Genomic DNA, 23,996 nt, shown 5'->3' on the forward strand with positions numbered 1-23,996 from the left:
CTAATTTATGTAACCTTAAGTCCCAATTTGTATTTTCACTTATTTCACATTTTATCTTGTAATTTTTAAAACGACTTAAATTTGTGGAAACTTTTACACATAAATATTATAGTTATGGTTTTTAAAAATTTATTATATAGAGAAATGTAAGAAAATAAATTTATTCATTATAAATTTGAGGTTTTAGCTTTTCTTATATTTTAATTTTCAAATGTCCTTTCTTTCTCTAAATTTTTAGCTTCAGTTGTGGAGGGTCAAAAGGGTATCATTCCTCGAGCTATCGAAGAAATATTTCAAAACATCTCTGAAAATTCTAGCATTGACTTTAATATCAAAGTGTCTTATATAGAAGTATATAAAGAAGACCTAAGAGATCTTCTAGAATTGGAAACATCTATGAAGGATCTTCACATCCGAGAAGATGAAAAAGGAAACACAGGTAAAGTAGCATTGATAGCCTTCATTAGCAAATAGATGTGATTTAATTCAGTTTCTGGACGTATTCCAAAGAATCTTTAAAATAGACATAGAAGCAAAAGGAATTTGTTTTTTCTTTAAAATTGGATAACTTTTTTGTTCCCCAAATCCATTAAATCACCCATGTGGAAGGTAGTACAGATGGTTGGTTAGATGAAGTTAGCAAGTGTAATTCAAGATACTTATTTTCTGTAATTGCTCCTGCTCTGGGCTGACCATCAGTGAGATTTTGAAATAGGCTAAATTAGTATTTGTACTTTTTTTTTCTCCCGGATTGCAGAGTCTCTGCCAGATTGGAGATGGCTTCTTCCTTTGGTGTTTGTCCAAGTTGATCCAGAATTCTTTCTTTCTCTTTGATTTTGTCTTGTACTTTTGTTGTATTTTTCAAGTTCTGACTTTCTGTGCTAGCAATTTGTTAATCTCATTAAATATCCATTTGTTTGGAAGTAGGAGAAGGTTAGAAAAGGTCAAAATAAAAGTATTTTAAAGAATAACACTTCCTGCTTTTCTGATTAAAGGGTCATATGTTCAACATAGAACATTTTGAAAACATAGAAAAAGTTTAAGGAAGGAAGTTAAAGATCATCTTTAATCCCCGAATCCAGAAAGAGCAACTTCTGGTTTGGGTGTGTTTCCTTCCCCATGCATGTGTAACTTTTTTTTAATATACTTGCAATCCTGTGTATAACATTGCGTCTTATTTTTCCATGTGATACTTATATTGTGAGCATTTTCACCCATCATTAAATAGTTGTCAAACTTATAACTTCATGGTCATGTGGTAATTTTTCTCCTAAATGTATTATACCTTAATATTCCATTTTTGGACATTTAAGCGGTTTCCAGAGTTTCACTGTTATTAACAAAAGTGACTGGGATGTGTTTCTTTTTTAAAAAAGATACTTACTTAGGTAGGACCTTCTTGGAAAAAGGGGTGCCCTGAGAGAATTTTTTAGCAGTTAGGAAAGTAAGATCCTTCAAACTGCCTGCAGGGGGCAGTGAAGTTTATTTTTAGCCCTGTTTTGTTTTCTTTTGTTTTTAGTCCTTTTTTAGTTCTGGCTTGGCAGCCCTGGCATCCCTGAATGTTTGAAGAAATTGGTTTTTGTTTTGTTTTTTAGAAAGAAAGTCTACATGGTAGTTTATGGTCTTATTAGATATTCAGTATAGTTTATCTTTTCTGGACAGAAACCAGGCCAGTGTTATGAGCTTTTGTATCATATAAAATGTAATTATTGACTGTTTTTATTTTTTGTTAAAATCAAGGTACAAAAACAATATATGTTTATTGTAAAATAGTCCCACAGTGCAGAAGTATACACTGTCACTCCTGATACACCTCATAGTGTTATCAATCCTGCAGAAGTTTTGGAAAGATGTAACAAATGCTCATAAGAGAAATTGCCATAGTTTAAAATTTTTTAATGCTTATTATTTTTGAGAGAGAGAGAGAGAGAGACAAGGTAAGCAGGGGAGGAGCAGAGAGAGAGAAGGAGACACAGAATCGGAAGCAGGCTTCAGGCTCTGAGCAGTCAGCATAGAGCCTAATGCGGGGCTCGAACTCACAGACTGGCAGATCATGACCTGAGCTGAAGTTGGATGCTTAACAGACTGAGGCACCCAGGTGCCCCGAAATTGCCATATGTTTTATATAATGACTCACTCACAACCAAAATGTATTTGTTGGACATATTTACTTAGTTCCTCGTGTGGAGCACTGGTTGGCGTCCAGCCTGGATCCTGCACAGTTAACATCACCATGGAAGCTTTTTAAGAACTATTGATTTCTGGGGCGCCTTTGTGGCTCAGTCGGTTGAGTGTCCGACTTCAGCTCACGTCATGATCCCACGGTTTGTGGGTCTGAGCCCCGTGTCGGGCTCTGTGCTGACAGCTCAGAGCCTGGAGCCTGTCTTCAGATTCTGTGTCTCCCTCTCTCTCTGGCCCTCCCCCATTCATGCTCTGTTTCTCTTTGTCTCAATAATAAATAAACATCAAAAAATAATTTAAAAAAAAAGAACTCTTGATTTCTAGGCCCCCCTTTTCAGAAATCCTGATGAATTTATCTGATTGGGTCTGGGCATTGGTACTTTCTCTTTTATAAAGCTTCCAGGTGATTTGCGGCTGGGTTTAAGGACCATGGATAGTGCTAAGCTGCAGCCTAACATTAAAAAATTTTATGAAAGTCATCCTTTGATTTACAGTTACGTTGTCAGACTTTACAGTTGCTGATATGTTAGCAATCCCTGATTGTAGTATAGGTACTTTAGAACTTTAAATGAACTAGGTTGTTAAGGAAGGTGTCATAATGGAAATAATGAAAGCAAAGTGGTTATTTTTCAAGGAAACAGAGACATAACAGGATCTGAACAAACAGGAGACATGGCTCTGTAGTTCAGGCACAGAATCAAGAGCTTTATGGCTCTGATTCAAAGCCCAAATCCACCTTCTTCTTTCTGAAATATGTTTGGGTATAAACAAATAATGTGGGTAGTAAGATTTGGTTTATTTTTGGCTCTTACTCTGCTGTTTTTGAAATAGAAACTTTTTTGCTTTTTATGAATTGCCATCACGTTTGTTTATCTTGTACTCTGATATTATGTAGGATATACCTGTTTTTAAAATGGAAAACCAATTTTATTTATACTGAAATTTTCATTTATTGTTGGTTATGACCACACAATACCAGAAACTTTAAACCTAAGGATGGTTTGAAAACTCAAAAGAAACTGATTTTTAAAAATTCTTTTGAGTTATATGTTTAATTAATCTATTATTTTTAAATAAGTCTGTTAGACTCTATAAGTCAAAATACTGGATTAAAGAGTTTTTCTTTTGTCAGTCATCTTAAAGAATTGAGTGTGATGTGTGACTCCAAAGAAACGCTTTTAGAATTTAAATATCAAAACGAGTGCTGTCATTAAAAAAGTTCCTTTGGGAGATCATCTAAAATTACTTAATGATATTTCTGTCACGGTTGTTTGAAATGCTGTTGATTTTTTAAAAAGTTTTTTTTAATGTTTATTTATTTTTGAGAGAGAGAGAGTGAGCAGAGAAAGAGAGACACAGAATCCAAAGCCGGTTCCAGGCTCTGAGCTGCCAGCACAGAGCCCAACACGGGGCTTGAACCCACGAACCGCAAGATCATGAACTGAGCCAAAGTTGGACACTTAACTGACTGAGCCACCCAGGTGCCCCATGACATGCTGTTGATTTTTTAAGAGACTTTCTTAACCTGGGCAGTTTAGCAAATAATAACTGTTGTGTGGTTAATTTAACTATACTGGGTTTTGATTAAAATTTGGTTTAAAAACTTGCTGTTGCTATTTTCAGTGATTGTTGGGGTCAAGGAATGCCATGTGGAGAATGCAGACGAGGTGATGAGTCTCCTGGAGATGGGGAACGCGGCCAGGCACACAGGTTCCACGCAAATGAATGAGCACTCCAGTAGATCACATGCGATTTTCACGATCAGCATTTGTCAAGTAGAGAAAAGTACAGAGGCAACTGAAGATGGATCGTGGTATTCCCGCCGGCACATTGTCTCAAAGTTCCACTTTGTGGATTTGGCTGGCTCAGAAAAAGCAACCAAAACCAGGAATACTGGTGAACGGTTCAAAGAATCCATTCAGATCAACAGTGGGCTGTTGGCTTTAGGAAACGTCATCAGTGCCCTTGGGGACCCGCGCAGGAAGAGCTCACATATTCCGTATAGGGACGCTAAAATCACCCGGCTTCTGAAAGATTCCTTGGGAGGCAGTGCCAAGACTGTCATGATCACTTGCGTCAGCCCATCCTCCTCAGATTTTGACGAGTCCTTAAATTCCCTCAAATATGCCAACAGGGCACGCAACATTCGAAACAAACCCACCTTAAACTTCAGCCCGGAGTCTGACCGTATGGACGAAATGGAATTTGAAATCAAGTTGCTTCGGGAAGCTCTGCAAAGCCAGCAGGATAGCATCAGCCAGAGCAGCCAGATCCATCCAGAGGGGACTTCCGATAAAAACAGGATCCGTTCTCTAGAGGAGCAGGTAGCTCAGCTCCAAGGGGAGTGTCTGAGTTACCAAAACTGTGTAGAGGAAGCCTTTACCTTCCTGGTGAACTTGAAGAGTGCCGTCAGGCTGAACCCAAAGCAGCAATACAAACTGCAGGAGTGGTTTAACATGACGGAGGGGGTCAGGAAGGCGGTGTTCAGCTCGCTCAGAGGGAGCCACGGCGGGGGCACCCCTGAAGAAGGACCCCAGCATGTGACAGTTCTCCAGCTGAAGCGAGAGCTTAAGAAATGCCAGGTATGCAGACACCGCTTCCGGTAGTGACTTGGTGAAGGACTCCGTTTATTTGGCCAAGGGTCATTTTGGAATTCTAGAAGTTTTTAAAAAGAATTATATGTAAGTTCTCATTTGCCTTTGCTCAGTCTCTTTTTCCCTTTCCCTACTGCTTTGTCCTCATAATTCACCCCTTTTTTAGCTCCTTCTCCCTCTCTTTTAATATTTAAAAAAGTTTTTTTAAAGTTCATTTATTCGTTTTGAGAGAGACAGAGCAAGCAGGGGAGGAGCAGAGAGAGAGAGGGAAAGAGAGAGAATACCAAGCAGGCTCTGCTCTGTCAGCACAGAGCCTAGTGCAGGGCTCGAACTCAGGAAACTCGAGACCGTGACCTGAGCCAAAACCAGGAGTCAGATGCTTTACCAACTGAGCCACCCAGGCACTCTTTCAATATTTTGACTTGTTACATTTATGAAGTAGAATCTTGGGGACCTGGTCATTAATTTAGAGGATGAAGAGAAACACAGTATCAGAAACAAAATGAAGTACTTTATTGAGTTTTTATCCTCTTTGGGTCAGTGGTTCTTGAAGGAAAAAAAAACACTTCACCCCTGGAGTGTGGAATGTTGATTTTTTAGAAAAAGTTTATTTATTTTGAGAGAGACAGAGAGTACAAGTGGCAGAGGGACAGAGAGAGGGGGAGAGAATCCCAAGCTGGCTCTGTGCTCTCGGTGTGGAGCCTGATGTAGGGCTCGAACCCATGAACTCTGAGATCCTAGCCTGAGCTGAAGTCAGGAGTCAAAGGCTTAAGTAACTACTGAGCCACCGAAGTGCCCCGGAATGTTGATTTTTTTTTTTTAAACAAACAAATTATTTTATGTGACAATGTTTAAGGGATGTAGGTGTGTACATGTGTACACATTACATGTATGTGCATTGCGTTCCAAAATACATTTGTCACTTTCCATTAAAAAATGTGAAGATTGAGGTGCCAGGGTGGCTCAGGCGGTTGATTGTCCAACTTCGGCTCAGGTCATGATCTCATGGTTCGTGGGTTCGAGCCCCGCATCAGGCTCTGTGCTGACACCTAGCTCAGAGCCTGGAGCCTGTTTCAAATTCTGTGTCTCCCTCTCTCTCTGACCCTCACCTGCTTGTGCTGTCTCTCTCTGTCTCTCTCTCAAAAAAAAAGTGAAGATTTCATGTCCCTGGGAAAATCACAGAAAACAAGATGTACCTGGTTCTGCTTACGTAGAGTTTGCAGTTTGTTGGGCAAATGGATATATGGCCAGTTTTTGAAAATAGGAAAACACAGCTTTCTAGTTAGAAATCTTTCCTCTGTACCTCTTTGTATGTATTAGAAGGAAACCTTTATTGTAGCAGTTCTTGAACTTTCTGTTCACAAGCGTTTTGGTTTTTTCAAATATTTATTTTTGAGAGAGAGGGAGAGGGAGAGCGCAAAAGGAGTGGAGGGGCAGAGAGAGGCAGAGGATCTGAGTGGGGCTGGCAGCCCTGCACTGACAGCAGAGGGCCTGATGCGCGCCTCGACCCCACAAACTGCAAGACGAGTTGAAGTCAGACACTTTCTTTTTGATTAAAACATTTATTTTTAAAAGTATAATTTATTATCAAATTGGCTTCTGCACGATACCCAGTGCTCATCACAACAAATGCCCTCCTCAGTGCCCATCACCCACTTTCCCTCTCCCCCACCCCCACCCACCCTCAGTTTGTTCTCTGTATCCAGGAGTCTCTATGGTTTGCCTCCCTCACTCTCTGTTTGTAACTGTTTTTTCCCCTTCCCCTCCCCCATGGGCTTCTGTTAAGTTTCTCAAGATCCACATGTGAGTGAAAACATATGGTATCTGTCTTTCTTAGACCGATGAAGTCAGACAGACACTTACCTGACTGAGCCACCCAGGCACCCACACAAGGTTTTTTTTTTTTTAGCATTTTTAAAATTGAGGTCCCATGAAGAGCTTTTGTTTATATGGGTTCTATCTATTGATAGTTACCATATTAGAATTAAAACACAAAAATTTAAGCTATTAATTCATTCAAAATAATAACCCAATGACATGTTTTTTCATGAAAAAATAACTACTTTCCAAATACAAAAAATTAATAAAAGTGGAATTGTTTTACAGTTTTGCAAATCTCTTTTAATGCATGGCTTACTAGAAGACAGGTGGATTTTCATATCTGCTTCAGTATTCAGTTTGTTGCAATGTTTTAGTTGAAGGATGTGAAGAACATCCAGCCTTGTCTAGATTTGTAGTTGGAAAGGAGGAATATGTTAATGTTTTCTTTTCCAGATATTATGGATATTCTTCTTTGTTATTACACTAAAACTCAACAAGTAGCAACATCTCAAAGGTTACTTGCAATGTGGGATTTGAAACTATTTTTGTTTCATTAAGATCTATACATTAAAATTTTTATTTATTAATTTTAAAAAATTAAAATTTTTTTTATGTCTTTATTTTTTATTTTGAGAGAGAGAGAGACAGAGTGTGAGCAGGAGAGGGTCAAAGAGAGAGGGAGACGCAGAGTCTGAAGCAGGCTCCAGGCTCTGAGCTGTCAGCACAGAGCCCAACATGGGGCTTGAATCCAGGGACTGTGAGATCATGACCTGAGCTGAAATCAGATGCTTAACCGACTGAGCCACCCAGGTGCCCCTAAAATTTTTATTTTTATTTTGTACTTTTTTTTAAGAGAGAGAGAAAACGGGTGCATGCGCAAGCAGGAGAGGGGCAGTGGGAGAGGGAGGAGAGAATGCTGTACTGACTGAGTGATCCAGGTTCCCCAAAAATCATGGATTTTTTTTAAAGCAGTAACTCTGCCCTACCTTCTTCATAATAGAGCAGGCCTGACCCTTCCTCTTTGATATAAGAAACTGGCAGAACAGGAGGTACGGTTGATGGGAAACTTGAACTTGGGAACACTATAGGAGTTGATAGTGGGAGCATTTATCCTTCTAAGGCGGCTGAAATGGAAGCCCATAAAACCCCCTGGTTGAGGGTGGGGGGTAGTAAGTTTTTCTCTCCATCTGTAGGAAACTAAATTAAACTTGCTCTAGATTATGTACTCTAGATTAAGATTTCCCAAAGATATTAACAGTCTTGATGAAAAGGGCACTGTGCTTCCTTGAGCCTATTACAAAAGCAGGTAAGTACTTAAAAACAAAATTCCTAGCCCAGAGGAGATTGTGGACCATCTCACAGGTAGAATTACCACCAGACTTTTGCTAGGGACGTGTCACTTAGAAGTTCACCGTCATCTCCTTGTTAGACACTGTCAAGTAGTGTTATTTTTTTTAAATTTTTTAATGTTTATTTTCAAGAGAGAGAAGTGGAAGTGGGGGGCCAAAGAGAGAGGGAGACAGGATCAGAAGCAGGCTCTGCACTCCCAGCAGACAGCCCCATGCGGGGCTTGAACTCATGAGCCGCGAGATCATGACTTGAGCGGAGTCGGACACTTAACCCACTGAGCCAGCCAGATGTTCCTATGTCAGCTAGTGTTGTCGTCCTTGGGTTTTGCCGTTAGTCGATTATTAGGATACTCCATCCCCTAATAAACACCTCTTAAAGGATGTTGTTGCCTTTTTATTCCAAATTTTGAATACAGGAGCAGTATATGAACATGAATTTACTCAACAGTTAAACACTGTAAAATAAATAATAAATAATATAACTGTAGTCTACAAAGCTTATGGTAAAATAGTTGAATATGCAGTACGAGGCGACAAATTATATTTTAAGCTCAAATGTACAGTTTACTGTGGGAGAGGATATTAACCAACAAGAATTATAGTTTAATCTTGTTTTATGAAAGAAGTCACATAGGTCATATGTAAACAAAGGAAAATAAGGACCATCAGGGTCATGTGTCATCTCCTAATTTGGTCACTTGAGGATCCGAAGCAGAGAAAAGAAAGGACTTGCCCTGAGCGCTGCTATGAGGCTGTGGCAAATCAACGCTGGCCTTGGTCTGCGGGTTCTCTGTGCAGGGGTCCAGCTGCTCCTATGCCATTGCATGAGTAGTCACGTACATATTCTGTTTTTGTGAATTAAATCTTATTTGTCAAGTGGACACTATTTTTGTAAATCACCTGTTTGTTCTTGTCTTTTCCTATAGCTTAGTAGAAAGAGCATACATGAGCTTTGATCCAGAAAGGTCCTGGGGTTGAAGGTCAGGAGTTTATCTACTGTATCAACTTGGGAAAAGGTTTTAATCTCTTGGTTTCTTCATGAAAAAGGAATCATGTCAGCTCAGTAAGATATTTTTAAAATGTCAAGTCACTATCTAGCATAAAATACACTTTTTTAAAAAGTTTATTTATTTTGAGAGAGAGGGAAGGGCAGAGATACGAGAGAAACCCAAGTAGAATTCTGCACTGTCAGTGCAGAGCCCAACATGGGGCTTGATCCCATGAACTGTGAGACCATGACCTGAACTGAAATCAAGAGTCGGATGCTTAACTGACTGAGCCACCCAGGCGCCCCTAACATAAAATATGCTTGACAAATGTTAAATTTCTTTCAGTTTATTTACTTTAAAAATTGTATTAAAAGTATTATTTGTATATCTCAAGTTTATTTAAACAGGCATAATTCACTAGAAATTAAGAAAACTGTTGTTTAACCATATTTTTAGATATCTTCAAAATTTCTCTTTATAATGAAAGTACATAAAATTACCAAATATTCAGAGTGTCTGAATGGCTCAGTCAGTTAAGTGTCCAACTTCAGCTCAGGTCATGATCTCACGGTTTGTGAGTTTGAGCCCCACTCAGAGTTGACAGCTCAGAGCCTGGAGCCTGCTTCTGATTCTGTGCCTCCCTCTCTCTCTGCTCCTCCCCTTCTTGCACTCTGGCTCTCTCTCTCTTTGTCAAAAATAAATAGTAAAAAAATTTTTTAATTACTAAATATTCTTTATTTAAAAGATTCAAATGTGTTCTTTATAGGTCAGTTTGGAAAATGGTGACCTCTTTGATTTTTAAAAACCCACATTAAAAGTCTCATGACAAAAAAAGAAAAATAATCTCATGGCAATTCTAGCAAACTTATAAAAGTAAATCCTCCTGAGTGTAGTCTAGAAACCGAGTAACTTTTTTATTTTAAAATTCAGGAAATAAAGCCCAGGAAAGCCTTTCTATCTTTATGGTAATTACTACTTAGGTTATAGCAATGACAAGTCCTCGAAGGGTTCCTGCCTTTCGTATGCAGAAAACAAAAAAGTTGAAAGTGAATAGAATGAGAAAAATTTCAAGAGACATCATCAAACTATCATGAAATCCCAGGTTTTGTGGTATTTTCTGGGCTCTCTTGAGTATTTTCTGTGGTGAATCTCTTGTGCTTTCTCTTCCTCTTCCCAGTGTGCGCTGGCTGCTGGTGAAGTTGTATTTAATCAGAAGGAACTGGAGGTGAAGGAACTGAAGAATCAAGTGCAAATGATGGTCCAGGAAAACAAAGGGCACATGGTGTCTTTGAAAGAAGCACAGCAAGTGAATAGATTGCAGGTAGAGTTTCTTCTGGTGCTGTAGATTTAGTTGAAATAGTACTTGGCTAAACAGAAAAGCATTTTAAGTGTATTTATTTGAGGAGAGAGTGAAAGAGAGCAGGGGAGGGGCAGAGAGAGAGGTAGAGAGAATTTCAGTGCAGAGCCTGATGTGGGGCTTGATCTCACGAACTGTGAACTGAAATCAAGAGTTGGATGCCTAACCAGCGGAGCCACCCAAGTGCCCCCAGAATAGCATTTTAAATGATAAATGGGAGTGTCTGCAAAAATAGGTTTCAGTTGGAGAGTTCTGAACCCAGGCAACTACAAGTCTTATTAGTTTCCCCCTAAATCGGTTAAAGGAGATAACATTTTTATTGTTAGCCTGACTTATCTTTCACAAATATGAAGATGATACACAAAAACTTAATTTGCATGTCCTATTATGGTTACCCTTTCTCCATGTTTTTCTATTTTGTTGTTTGCCAAGGTAATAGGCAACAAGACGTTAAGAGTTGGAAAGTAAAGACATACTTTAAAATTTATTAGATAATCCTTTTATACTCTATCAGTGATTTGCTCTTTAACTTTGGTTAAATCTTTCCACTTTTCCAGCTCAGCCTCCCTGTTACTAACATGGATATGCCTGCCTGGAACATGGTGTGTCCCTAAATATTATACTTCCTGGCCATGAACACCCCACCCCCATCCCTGTTACCTCCCACAGCCTCAAACTGTTAATTTTATTTAAAGCTTTTAGGTTTCTATTAGGGAGGAATAACCCAATCTGGCGCAAGTTAGATTTTGATTTTGACATTTCATTTTTGTTTCCTTTAACTCTTCTCATTCTATAATAATTTTAAAACATAAAACATACACAAAACGAAATGTACCATGCGGTGTTGTATCACAAAGAGAGCAGCTGGGCATCACCTGGTAAATAGTAAACTGTCAAAAAAAAAGTCAGCTGTCAGCCCTTTACGAGTCCTTAGTTCACCCTGCTCAGAGAGAAGTGCTCTCCTCATTTCACAGTATTGCTTTCCTTTGGTTTGTGGTTTTACTCTATATCCTTGAGCACTACAGTTTACTTTTCAGTGTATATATATTCTTTAGTGTTTAGTTGCTTTTAGCAAATGGGTTTTTTTTGTTCTAATTCACCCATGATGTATATAACTGTAGCCTGTTTATAGCCATATAGGATTTCATTGTATGAATATATTGCAATTTATGTTTCTGTTCTACTGTTTATGGACCTTTTTTAGTGATGGACATTTTCTTTATTTTTTTGTTCATTTTTTAAAAGATTTAAAAAAAATGTTTTTATTTATTTTTGAGAGAGAAAGAGAGAGAGAGAGACAGCCTGAGCAGGGGAAGGTCAGAGAGGAGACACAGAATCCGAAGACAGGCTCCAGGCTCTGAGCAACTGTCAGCACAGAGCCTGATACAGGGCTTGAACCCACAATCCGTGAGATCATGACCCGAGCCGAAGCTGGACGCTTAACCGACTGAGCCACCCAGGCACCCTAAGATTTTATTTTTTAAGTAATCTCTGCACCCAGTGTGGGGCTTGAACTCACAACCCCAAGATCAAGAGCTGTGTGCTCTACTGACTGAGCCATCCAGGCACCCCCTTTTTTGTTCTTAATTCTAGTATAATTAAGTGTTATATTAGTTTCAGGTGTCCAGTATAGGGATTCAACAATTCGGTACATTACTCAGTCCTTACTGTGATGGACATTTTTCTCATACGTGTCTCAGCGCACATGCACACATATTTCTTTCTGATTTGTGCCTGGAAGTTGGATTGCTAGGTCATGGAGAAGGTGAATCTCCGACTTTAACAAATAATATCAAACTCTTTTTCCAGTTTACACTCATACCATTGCTGTGTGAGTATGCCTCTTGCTCCACAGGCTTACCACTGTTTGTTACTGTTAATTTTTTTATTTCTCTGAAAGTTTGTTTTTTAAAAAGTTTTAAATTCTAATCCCAGAGTAGTTAACGTACAGTGTTAAGTGGTGTACAATATAGGGATTCAACAGTTTTATACATTACTCAATGCTCATTATGGTGAGTGTACTCTTAGTCCCTTTCACCTGATTCACCATCTTGCCACCCACCGCCCCTCTGGTAACCGTCAGTTTGTTCTTTATGCTAAGAGTGTTTCTTGGTTTGTCTTTCTCTCTCTTTTTAAAATTTCCTTTGCTTGTTTGTTTTATGTCTTAAATTCTACATATGAGTGAAATTATATAGTATTTGTATTTCTCTGACCTATTTCATTGGCCTTATAGTTTCTGGATCCATTTTCGTCCTTGCAAAAGGCAGGATTTCATTCTTTTTTATGGCTGAATAATATTCACACATATATATATATGAATATGATATATATACCACATCTTTATTCATCTATTGGTGGACACTTGGGCTGCTTTCATATCTTGGCTATTATAAATATTGCTGCTAGCACTATCAACAATAGCCAAATTACACACACACACACACACACACACACACACACACACACACACACCATGGAATATTGCTCAGCAATCAAAAAGAATAAAATCTTGCTATTCGCAACAGTGTGGATAGAACTAAAATGTATTACGCTAAGCAAAATAGAGAAAGGCAAATATACAATTTCACTCATGTGGAATTTAAGAAACAAACATAGGGGAAGGGAAGGAAAAATAAGATAAGAACAGAAAGGGAGTCAAACCATAAGAAACTTTTTTTTTTAATGTTTTTTATTTATTTTTGAGAGACAGAGAGTGTGAGCAGAGGAGGGTCAGAGAGAGAGGGAGACACAGAGTCAGAAGCAGGCTCTAGGCTCTGAGCTAGCTGTCAGCACAGAGCCTAACGCGGGGCTCAAACCCACGAACTGTGAGATCATGACCTGAGCTGAAGCCAGACGCTCAACCGACTGAGCCACCCAGGTGCCCACAAGACTCTTAAATACAGAGAAATACAGAGAACAAACTGAAAGTTGCTGGTGAGGTGTTGGATTGGGGGATGGGCTAAATGGGTGATGGGCATTAAGGAGGGCACTTGTTGGGATAAGCACTGGGTGTTATATGTAAGTGATGAATCACTAAATTCTACTTCTGAAGAAACTAACTTGTATTTGAACAAAACAAATAGATAACATTTAAAAATAATGCTGCTATAAACATAATGGTGTATGTATCCCTTTGAATTAGTGTTTCTGTATTTTGTATATTGGGAGTAAATAATAGTGTGATTACTGGATCCTAGGGTAGTTTTATTTTTATGTTTTAAGGAACCTCCATACTATTTTCCACAGTGGCTGCATCAGTTTGCATTCCCACCAGTAGTGCCACAAGGTTCCTTTTTCTCCACATCCTCCCCAACACCTGTTGCTTCTTGCATTGTTGAGTTTGGCCGTTCTGACAGGTGTGAGTGGGACCTAATTGTAGTTTTGATTTATATTTCCCTGCTGATGAGCGATGCGGAGCAAATTTTCATGTGTCTGTTGCACCTCTGGATGTCTTCTTTGAAGAAATGTCTGTTTATGTCTTCTGTGCATTTTTTAATTGGATTACTTGTGGTTTTTTGGTGTTGAGTTGTATCACTTCTTTACATGTTTTGGATACTAATCCCTTATCGAGTGTATCATTTGCAATTATCTTCTCTCATCCAGTAGGTTGCTTTTTTTTTAAATTTTTAAAATGTTTTTAACTTATTTTTGAGAGAGAGGAACAGCATAAACGGAGGAGATTCGGAGAGAGAGGGAGGCACAGAATCCAACGACAGGCTCCAGGCTCTGAGCTAGCTGTCAGCACAGAGCCTGATGTGGGGCTCAAACCCACAAACTATGAGATCATGACCTGAGTCAAAGCTGGATGCTTAACCAACTGAGCCATCCAGGTGCCCCTAGGTTGCTTTTTAGTTTGTTCATTGTTTCCTTCACTGTATAGAACCTTTTTATCTTGATGTAGTCCTAATAGTTTATTTTTGCTTTTGTTTCCCTTGCCTCAGGAGACATACCTAGTAAGAAGTTGCTAATGGCCAATGTCAGAGGGATTACTGGTTATGTTCTCTTCAAGAATTTTTATGACTTCCAGTTTCATATTTAAGCTTTCAATCCATTTTGAATTAATTTTTGTGTATGGTAAAAGAAAGAGGCCCAGGTTCATTCTTTTGCACATCGCTGTCCAGTTTTCCCAGCACTATTTGTTGAAGAGACTTGTCTTTTTCATGCATATTCTTTCCTCCTTTGTTGAAGATTTTGACCATATAATGGTGGGTTTATTTCCGGGGCTCCTATTTTGTTCTATTGACCTGTCTGTGTTTGTGCCAGTACCATACTGTTTTTAATCGCTACAGCTTTGTGATATCACTTGGGAATTGTGATGCCTCCAGTGTTGTTTTTCTTTTTCAAGATTGCTTTGCCTGTTCAGGGTCTTTTGTGGTTCCGTTTAAGTTTTGAGATTGTTTGTTCTAGTTCTGTAAAAAATCCTGTTGATATCTTGATAGGGTTGCATTCAATGTGTAGATTGCTTTGGGTAGTATAGACATTTTAATAGTATTTGTTCTTCCAATCCATAAGCATGGAATGCCTTTCATTTTCTTTGTGTTGTCTTCAATTTCTTTCATCAATATTTTATAGTTTTCACCTATACAAGTCTTTCCCATCATTGGTTAGGTTTATTTCTAGATACTTTATTATTTTTGGTGCAGTTGTAAATGGGATTATTTGATTTTTCTTTCAGCTGCTTCATAATTAGTGTATAGGAATGCGACAGATTTCTGAATGTTCATTTTGTATCCTGCGTCTTCTGAATTCATTGATCAGTTCTAGTAGTTTTTTCATGGAGCCTTTAGTGTTTGCTATGTATTGTATCATGTCCTCTGCAGATAGTGAGAGTTTTACCTCTTCCTTACCAATTTGGATACCTTTTATTTCTTTTTGTTGTCTGATTGCTGTGGCTAGGACTTCCAGTACATAAAAGTGGCAGAGTGAGGGGTGCCTGGGTGTCTCAGTCAGTTAAGCATCCAACTCTTGGTTTTGTCTCAGGTCATGATCTCACAGTTTATGAGATCAAGCCCTGCATCTGGCTCTGTGCTGACAGGAAGGAGCCTGCTTGAGATTCTCTCTGACCCCCTTTCTCTACCTCTTCTCTCTCTCTCTCTCTCTCTCTCTCTCAAAATACATATATTTTTAAAAATTTGTGGGTGCCTGGGTGGCTCAGTCGATTGAGCATCCAACTCTTGATTTCAGCCAAGGTTATGATCTCTCAGTTGGTGAGTTCGAGCCTCACATCAGGCTCCATGCTGACCGTGCAGAGCCTACTCAGGATTCTCTTTCTCCCTCTTTGTCTGCCCCTCCCTCCCTTGCTCTGTCTCTCATTCTCTCTCAAAATAAATAAACTTTTTTTTTTAAAGGTGGTAAGAGTGGATATTCTTGTTTTGTTCCTAACCTTTGGGGAAAAGCTGTCAGTTTTTCCCACTGAATATGATGTTCTCTGTGGGTTTGTCATCTACGTTCTTGATTATGTTTAGGTATGTTCCCTCTAAACCTACTTTATTGGAGGTTTCTCTCATGAATGGATGTTGTACTCTGTCAAATGCTTTTTCCACATCTACTGAAATGATCATATGGTTTTAAACCTTTCTCTTATTGAGGTGAGTTATCACACTGATTGATTTGTGAATATTGAACCACCCTTGCATCCCAGGAGTAAATCACACTTGTGGTTGAAGGAATTTTTTTAAAAGTATTGTTGGATTCAGTTTGCTAGTATTTTGTAGAGGATTTTTGCATCTATATTCATGAGAAATATTGGACTGTAGTTGTCTCTTTTTGTGGTGTCTTTATCTGATTTTGGATCAGGGTAAAGCTGGGTCTCATAGAATGGATTTGGGAGTTTTCCTTCCTTTTGTATTTTTTGGAATAGTTTGAGAAGAATTATTTTTTAAATGTTTGGTAGAATTTACCTGTGAAGTTGTCTGATCCTGGATTTTTTGTTTCTTGGGAATCTTTTTGATTACTGATTCAATTTCATTGCTAGTAATCTTCCTAAATTCCCTAGAAGGAGTCTTAGTTCACTGATTTTTTTTAACTTTTCTTCTTTTATAACGTGCAGTTGAAGTTGTAGATTTCCTCCTAAGTTTACCTGCTCAAAATATTTCCTTATTTTTACTATGACTTATTTCTTTGATTTATGGGTAATATAGTTACTTTATTTCCAACACACGGAGGATTTCTTTTTATGAATTTTTGGTTTAATTGCATCGCGGTCCATGTGATTTCAGTCCTTTGTGTTGAAATTTGCATCATGGCTCAGCATAAAGCCAATTTTTATAGATATTACAGATGTACTTGGAAGGAATGTGTATTCTGTAATTATTGGGTGCTGATAATCTTGTTAATCATACTATATTTTTATTCATTTTTGGGGTCTTTTTATTATACCAGTAATTTAGAGTGATGTTACAGTCTCTTGCTATGATTTTGAATATTTCTTCTCCATGAAGTACTAACAATTTTTTTAATGTTTATTTCTTTATCTTAGAGAGAGAATGCGAGCAGGGGAGGGCAGAGAGAGAGGGAGGGAGGGAGATAGAGAATCTGAAGCAGGCTCCGAGCTTTCAGCACAGAGCTGGACAGAAGGTTCAAACTCAGGAACTGTGAGATCAGATGCTTAATTGACTGAGCCACCCTGGCGCCCCAGTACTAACAATTTTTGCATTATACATATTGAAGCTGTGTTATTGAGTACATAGAAACGATGATCATTCATCATCCTGGTGAATTGACCTTTTTAATATTTTTTACCTCTTCCAGTGGTTTTTGCCTTAAAGTCTACTTGGGTATTCACATAGGTCTACCAGCTTTCGTTTAATTAACGTTACATGGGGTCTCTTTTTCTGTCTTATTTTTGTTTTAAATTTTTTATGTTTTATTTGTGTTTGAGAGCAAGAGAGACAGAGCATGAGCAGGGGAGGGGCAGAGAGAGATGGGGAGAACAGAATCTGAAGCAGGCGCCAGGCTCTGAGCTGTCAGCGGAGAGCCCGATAGGACGCTCAAACTCACAGACCCCGATATCATGACCTGAGCCGAAGTCGGATGCTTAATTGACTGAGCCACCCAGGCGCCCTTCTTTTTCCATTTTATTTTTAATCTTATGGGTGTATTTTAGTTGTGTTTCTTGGAAGCAGCAAGTTAGGTAATATTACAAGCCCTTCTGAAATTTTGTAATCTTTTAATTGGATTACTTAGTTCATTTACAAATTTAACATAATTCCTTTCATATCTTGGTTATAATCCCACTATTGTGGTTTTTACATATCCTACCTGCTCTGTGTTCCTTTTTCTCTCCTTATCTTCTCTTGGATTAATTGTGTGTCTTTAATTTTTCTATTTTTACTTCATTAGCTTAGGTGTTATACCTTTACTCTTTTAGTTATTGGTGGTTATCCTAGAGAGTGTACTGTGCTCTCTTGATTTAATAAATCTAATAATAATATTGGTATTTTCACCCTTTCCTGAACAGTGTAAAGACTCCATATCACACCCCCTGCCTCAATTTATATGCCCTTAGCATATATTTTAATTATCTCAATATGTGAGTTTTTAATAAGGTTGCATTTTTATAGCTTAGCATGTGAAAGTTTAGGGTTTTTTTTTTCTATTTAAACATTGTAGTACATGTGAAGTATTCAGATGAATGACAATTTCTTGTTTACATAATTTTGTGCTGGTAAAACAGATTGATGTCAGAGCTTTCCAGATTGGATATAGTTGACAGAGTTTCTCTAGAGGATGCATAGAAAGCTAACACACACACACACACACACACACACACACACACACACTCCTGATACACAATTTGTTCCGCCTTTGCTTTCCAGGTCATTCCTCCCAGGACTACCAGCTACTTATCTATTATCTCTTTGTGGTTTAGGCTTTCTTTTGCCCTGAGTAAAGGCATTCACTTCACTGCACCTGTTACCAGTCAGTCTCCTTTGTGGCCACTTCTGCCATTTGTAGTTCTTTCTCTACTTTTCAACTTTCTTCTCTCCTGTTACTGCTTGGATTTCACTCAGGAAAGCCAGATGCTTATAAAGATGTGGTAGCCAGAGTGCTTCAGGCTGGCAAACCAACCAGTCGCAGTGTATGGGGCATTTTCTTTGAGTATTTAATTCTTCGGGCTCTGTCACTGCTTACTGTTCAAAAGTTTTTACCCCTCAGCACCATCAGGTGAACACCAGAAGGCTAGTCTGTGGATCAGTGAGGTTTTATGATTCTGTTAAGGTAGTCATGATTTGGGGCAATGTACAATTTATTTTTCATCATTACTGGGCTTCTCTATTTTTAAAATGTTCATCTCTCTTCTACAAAGAATGAAAAAATAATAGAACAACAACTTCTCGTGGATCAACTGAGTGAAGAACTAGCAAAACTGAATCTGTCAATGACGTCTTCAGCTACGGAAACTTGTGGAGACGGGCCAGACGCCGGGACCCCTGGAAGGAGGCCATGTACCGTCCCGTTCGATGCCCGTTCGGGGCATTATATTTATATCCCAGCCCGACCAGATTCCAGGAAGGTAATGTCCAAGCATTGATCTCTTTCTGATTTTGAGATTTAAAAATCTGTGTAATATCACAGGGTATTTGTACAGTCTCGGCACCTTTTCTTTTTCTGTTTAGTTTCATGGGCCTTGATGTCTATTCTTTCTTTCAGTCGTGCTTCTTTTTAACAACTAAATAAACAGGAGGACATACATTTGGAAGGAATAGTTGAAGGTGATGTCTGCATTCACCAAGGAGAAAAAGCTATCCTTTTGCCATCATATTTCAGATGCCATCCTATTTTTATATTTTTCATATTTTTGTATGTTAGTCTCCTATAGTCATTAATTTTTTTCTGTCTTTAACCACACCAGGTTGAGATGAGATTGGGAGGTAATTCGTTTGATTTATTTGGCCTGCTTTATTATTTCCAAAATGGTATTTATCTATTATCTGGTCTTGCCAAGCTGACATAATCAAGACTGTTTGAAGAGCAGTATGAAGTTTCATTTTAATTTTTATTTATAAATACGTGTATGGGTGGTAAATATTCGCACACAGATTTCTCTTGAAAAATCAAGGAATCTCTACTGGAATGGAAATTTCTAATGGGAAAGACTAAGTAGCAGATTCATTAATTTTGTTTTCTGTTAATTTTATGAGGGGAAGGGACTTTAAGGTCATATGACAGTTACTATTCAAAGGGGTAAGAAATATGAGAGGCATCATAGGCTTTGTAGTCAGGTGGGCTTGGGTGTGAACACCAACTCTTCGGACAAACCTGTACGTGTCCCTAAATCCGTGTGGGCCCCAGGTTCCTTACCTGTCAGACTGGGGGGAACGTGGGTGGGTGTGGAGGATTTACATGAGAGAGTGATTCTAACACTGCCTGGCGCACTGTGTCTACAGCACATGCCCATGGGGTGCGTCTGCTGTGTCTCAGGCTCTGGGCCTCAGAGTAAGACAGACACTGTCCATACCTGTGTGGTTTTCAACTCTGAATGGTCGGGTCTTATTTTTATTTTTTTATAAACATTTTTATTTTTATTATTGAGACAAAGCATGATCATGGGAGGGGCAGAGAGAGAGGGAGTCACAGACTCTGAAGCAGGCTCCAGGCTCTGAGCTGTCAGCACAGAGCCCGATGTGGCGCTCGAACTCAGAGACCGTGAGATCATGACCTGAGCCGAAGTCGGATGCTTAACCAACTGAGTCACCCAGGCGCCCTTGAATGGTCAGGTTTTAAACTTTAAATCACTGTTATTAATTTCAGCTTAACTTGCAGAGTTATTGACCTTTTCTTTATGGTTGAATACACAATAAATTTTCAGAGAACATGTGGGATGAAAGGTAAATTTTGGCAGGATTCAAATTTGATAACTATTATTTCAACTTAATAATTATAGGGGCTCCTGGGTGGCTCAGTCGGTTAAGCATCCAACTTCGGCTCAGGTCATGATCTCACGGTTCGTGGGTTCGGGCCCCAAATCGAGCTCTGTGCTGACAGCTCAGAGCCTGGAGCCTGTCTTCAGATTCTGTGTCATCCTCTCTCTCTGCCCCTCCCCTGCTCACACTGTCTCTCTCTGTCTCTCAAAAGTAAATAAAAATTAAATTAAAAAACATAAATTTCAACTTAATAATTATAAGTCTCCTATATTCAAATGATTTATTAACTATTGGCTAGTAATGTGAACAAATTTTCTGTTTCTTCTATTTTATTTTTAAAAAGTAACATTTATTTTTCCCTGATTACAGAAGTTATACATAGTTATTTCCTCTCAGTCTCTCTCTCTTCATCTTTTGTGCTAGACATTCACACACACGTGTGTGCTCTGGAGAGACAGAGCTTGTAGGCTCTTCAGAAAGGTTAGGCCCTTGTTCTTACTTCTAGTTGTTTGGATAGGCCTAAAACAGGCATGATTTGAATAACGACTTCCATGGTTATTGTTTCAGATTGACAAGTTATTAATTTTGTTCTCACAATTTTCCATCTACCCCAAAGATCCCTGCTAGCCATTAAAAGGAGGGGAAAAGGAAGACGATGCAAAAGTCATATGATCGGCAGTTTTTGTTCGTTTTGGTTTTTGTTTTTTACTTTTTTAAAAGTTTATTATTTTGAGACAGCATGAGCAGTGAGGGGGGTGCAGAGAGAGAGGAGAGAGAGAATCCCAAGCAGGCTCCACACCTTCAGTGCAGAGCCTGACACGTGGCTCAATCCCAGGAACCGTGAGATCATCACCTGAGCCGAAATCAAGAGTTGGTTGCTTATCTAACTGAGCCAATAAGGTGTCCCTAATCTTAAATGTTTTGTAACTAATATATTCATTTTTAAATTTACATCCAAGTTAGTTAGCATATAGTGCAACAGTGATTTCAGGAGTAGATTCCTTAATGCCCCTTACCCATTAAGCCCATCCCCTCTCCCACAGCTCCTCCAGCAACCCTCTGTTTGTTCTCCATATTTAAGGGTCTCCTATGTTTTGTCCCTCTTCCTGTTTTTATATTATTTTTGCTTCCTTTCCTTTATCTTCATCTGTTTTGTATCTTAAAGTCATTATATGACTGATGTCCTATGATATTTGTGTTTCTCTGACTGACTAATTTCACTTAGCATAATACCCTCTAGTTCCATCCACGTAGTTGCAAATGCCAAGATTTCATTCTTTATGATTGCTGTGTAATACTCCATTGTATGTATAATATACCACATCTTCTTTATTCATTCATCCATCAATGGACATTGGGTTCCTTCTATACTTTGGCTATTGTTGATAGCACTGCTGTAAACATTGGGGTGCTTGTTCCCCTTCGAAACAGCATATCTGTATCCCTTGGATAAATACCTAGTAGTACAATTGCTAGGTTGTAGAGTAGTTCTATTTTTAATTTTTTGAGGAACCTCCATACTGTTTTCCAAAATTGCTTCACCAATTTGCATTCCCACCAGCAGTACAAGAGAGATCCTCTTTCTCCGCATCCTTGCCAACATCTGTTGTTGCTTGAGTTGTTAATGTTAGCTATTCTGAGAGGTGTGAGGTGGTATCTCAGTGTGGTTTTGATTTCTTTTCCCTGATAATGAGTGATGTTGAGCATTTTTTCATGTGTCTGTTGGCCATCTGGATGTCTTCTTCTTTAGAGAGATGTCTGTTCATGCCTTTTACCTATTTCTTCACTGGATTATTTGTTTTTTGGGTGTTGAGTTTGATGAGTTCTTTATAGATTTTGGATACTAACCTTTTATCTTATATGTCGTTTGCAAATATCTTTTTCTATTCCATTGGCTGCCTTTTACTTTTGCTGATTATTTCCTTTGCTGTGCAGAAGCTTTTTATTCTGATGCAGTCCCAGTAGTTCATTTCTGCTTTTGTTCTCCTTGCCTCCAGATGTGTTTAGTAAGAAGTTGTTGCGGCCGAGGTCAAAGAGGTTTTTGCCTGCTTTCTCCTTTAGGATTTTGATGGCTTCCTGTCTTACGTGTAGGTCTTTCATCCATTTTGAGTTTATTTTTGTGTATGGTATAAGAAAGTGGTTCAGGTTCATTCTTCTGCATGCTGCTGTCCAATTTTCCCAGCACTACTTGCTGAAGAGACTGTCTTTATTCCATTGGATATTCTTTCCTGCTTTGACAAAGATTAGTTAGCCATACGTTGGTGGGTCCATATCTGGGTTCTCTATTCTGTTCCATTGATCTGAATGTCTGTTTTTGTGCCAGTACCATACTGTCTTGATGATTACAGCTTTGTAATACAGCTAGAAGTCTGGGATTGTGATGCCACCAGCTTTGGTTTTCTTTTTCAAGATTACTTGGCCTCTTCGGGATCTTTTCTGGTTCCATACAAATTTTAGGATTGTTTGTTCTAGTTCTGTGAAGAATGTTGGTGTTATTTTGATAGGTGGATTGCTTGGGGTAGTATTGAAATTTTAATAATATTTGTTCTTCCTACCTAGGAGCGTGGAATATGTTTCCATTTTTTTATGTCTTCAATTTCCTTCATAAGCTTTCTATAGCTTTCAGTGTATAGATTTTTCACTTCTTTGGTTAGATTTATTCCTAGTTCTTTTAGGGGTTTTGGTGCAATTGTAAATGAGATCGATTCCTTGATTTCTCTTTCTGTTGTCTCATTTCTTTATTGGTGTATAGGAATGCAACCAATTTCTGTGCATGGATTTTATATCCTGTGACTTTGCTGAATTCATGGATCAGTTCTTGCAGTTTTTTTTTAATGTTTTTAATTTATTTCTGAGAGACAGAGAGAGACAGTGTGAGCAGGGGAGGGTCAGAGAGAGAGGGAGATACAGAATCTGAAGCAGGCTCCAGGCTCTGAGCTAGCTGTCAGCACAGAGGCCGATGTGGGGCTCGAACCCATGAACCGTGAGATCATGACCTGAGCCAAAGTCGGACGCTTAACTGACTGAGCCACCCAGGTACCCCGAGTTCTAGCGGTTTTTTGATGGAATCTTTTGGGTTTTCCATACAGAGTATCATGTCATCTGTAAAGAGTGAAAGTTTTGAGCTCCTCCTGGCGATTTGGATGCCTTTTATTTCTTTGTGTTGTCTGACTGCTGAAGCTAAGATTTCCAATACTGTGTTGAATAACAGTGGTGAGAGTGGACATCCCTGTCTTATTCCTGACCCTAGGTGGTAAGCTCTCAGTTTCTCCCCATTGAGGTTGGAGGATATGAGGGTCTTTCATATATGGCTTTTCCGATCTCGAGGTATGCATATGCTCAGCAGTTTTAAGAGCTCTTGTTCCACCCTGTGTCTAAGAAGCTAGGCCCTTTTTCTTGTGTGGACTGGTTATTGCAGCAGAAATGAGCAGACAGGCTTGCATGGGAAGGCACATTGCATGGCAAGCCTTGTTCAAGTCCTGCCTGTTCCAAGAGTGAGGGAAGGGGGCAGATTGAATATAAAACTAATATATGCCTAAGAGAACATCTGAAATACCATTTCATTTTTTCCAAGATCTCTATCTTCTTGGCAGAAATCTAGCTAATTTATTTTTTTAAGTGTATTTCTTTATTTTGAGAGAGAGAGAGAGAGAGAGAGTGTTAGCGGGGCAGGGCGCAAAGAGAGAGGGAGAGAGAGAATCCCAAGCAGGCTCTCCACTGTCAGCACAGAGCCTGATGTGGGGCTCAAACCCACAAACCATGAGCTCTTGACCTAAGCCTAAATCAAGAGTCCAGCTCAACTGACTAAGACACCCAGGCACCCTTGAAATATTTCTTAT

General features: G+C 38.9%; 1 protein-coding gene across 4 annotated transcripts in view; it reads left to right on the plus strand.

Moving 5' to 3' along the window:
- KIF27 (kinesin family member 27) overlaps positions 1–23,996 on the plus strand; it is a 96,206-nt gene that overhangs the window by 14,484 nt on the left and 57,726 nt on the right. For 3 of the 4 annotated variants that reach the window (XM_029920605.1, XM_029920602.1, XM_029920603.1), the window contains exons 3-6: positions 239–439; positions 3,805–4,763; positions 10,112–10,255; positions 18,600–18,806. In XM_029920605.1, coding sequence (XP_029776465.1) covers positions 239–439; positions 3,805–4,763; positions 10,112–10,255; positions 18,600–18,806 — 1,511 coding nt within the window. The remainder of the gene's footprint in view (positions 1–238; positions 440–3,804; positions 4,764–10,111; positions 10,256–18,599; positions 18,807–23,996) is intronic. The other variant, XM_029920604.1, reaches the window with a different exon arrangement.

Source organism: Suricata suricatta, chromosome 13, assembly GCF_006229205.1.
Source record: "Suricata suricatta isolate VVHF042 chromosome 13, meerkat_22Aug2017_6uvM2_HiC, whole genome shotgun sequence".
NCBI lineage: Eukaryota > Metazoa > Chordata > Mammalia > Carnivora > Herpestidae > Suricata > Suricata suricatta.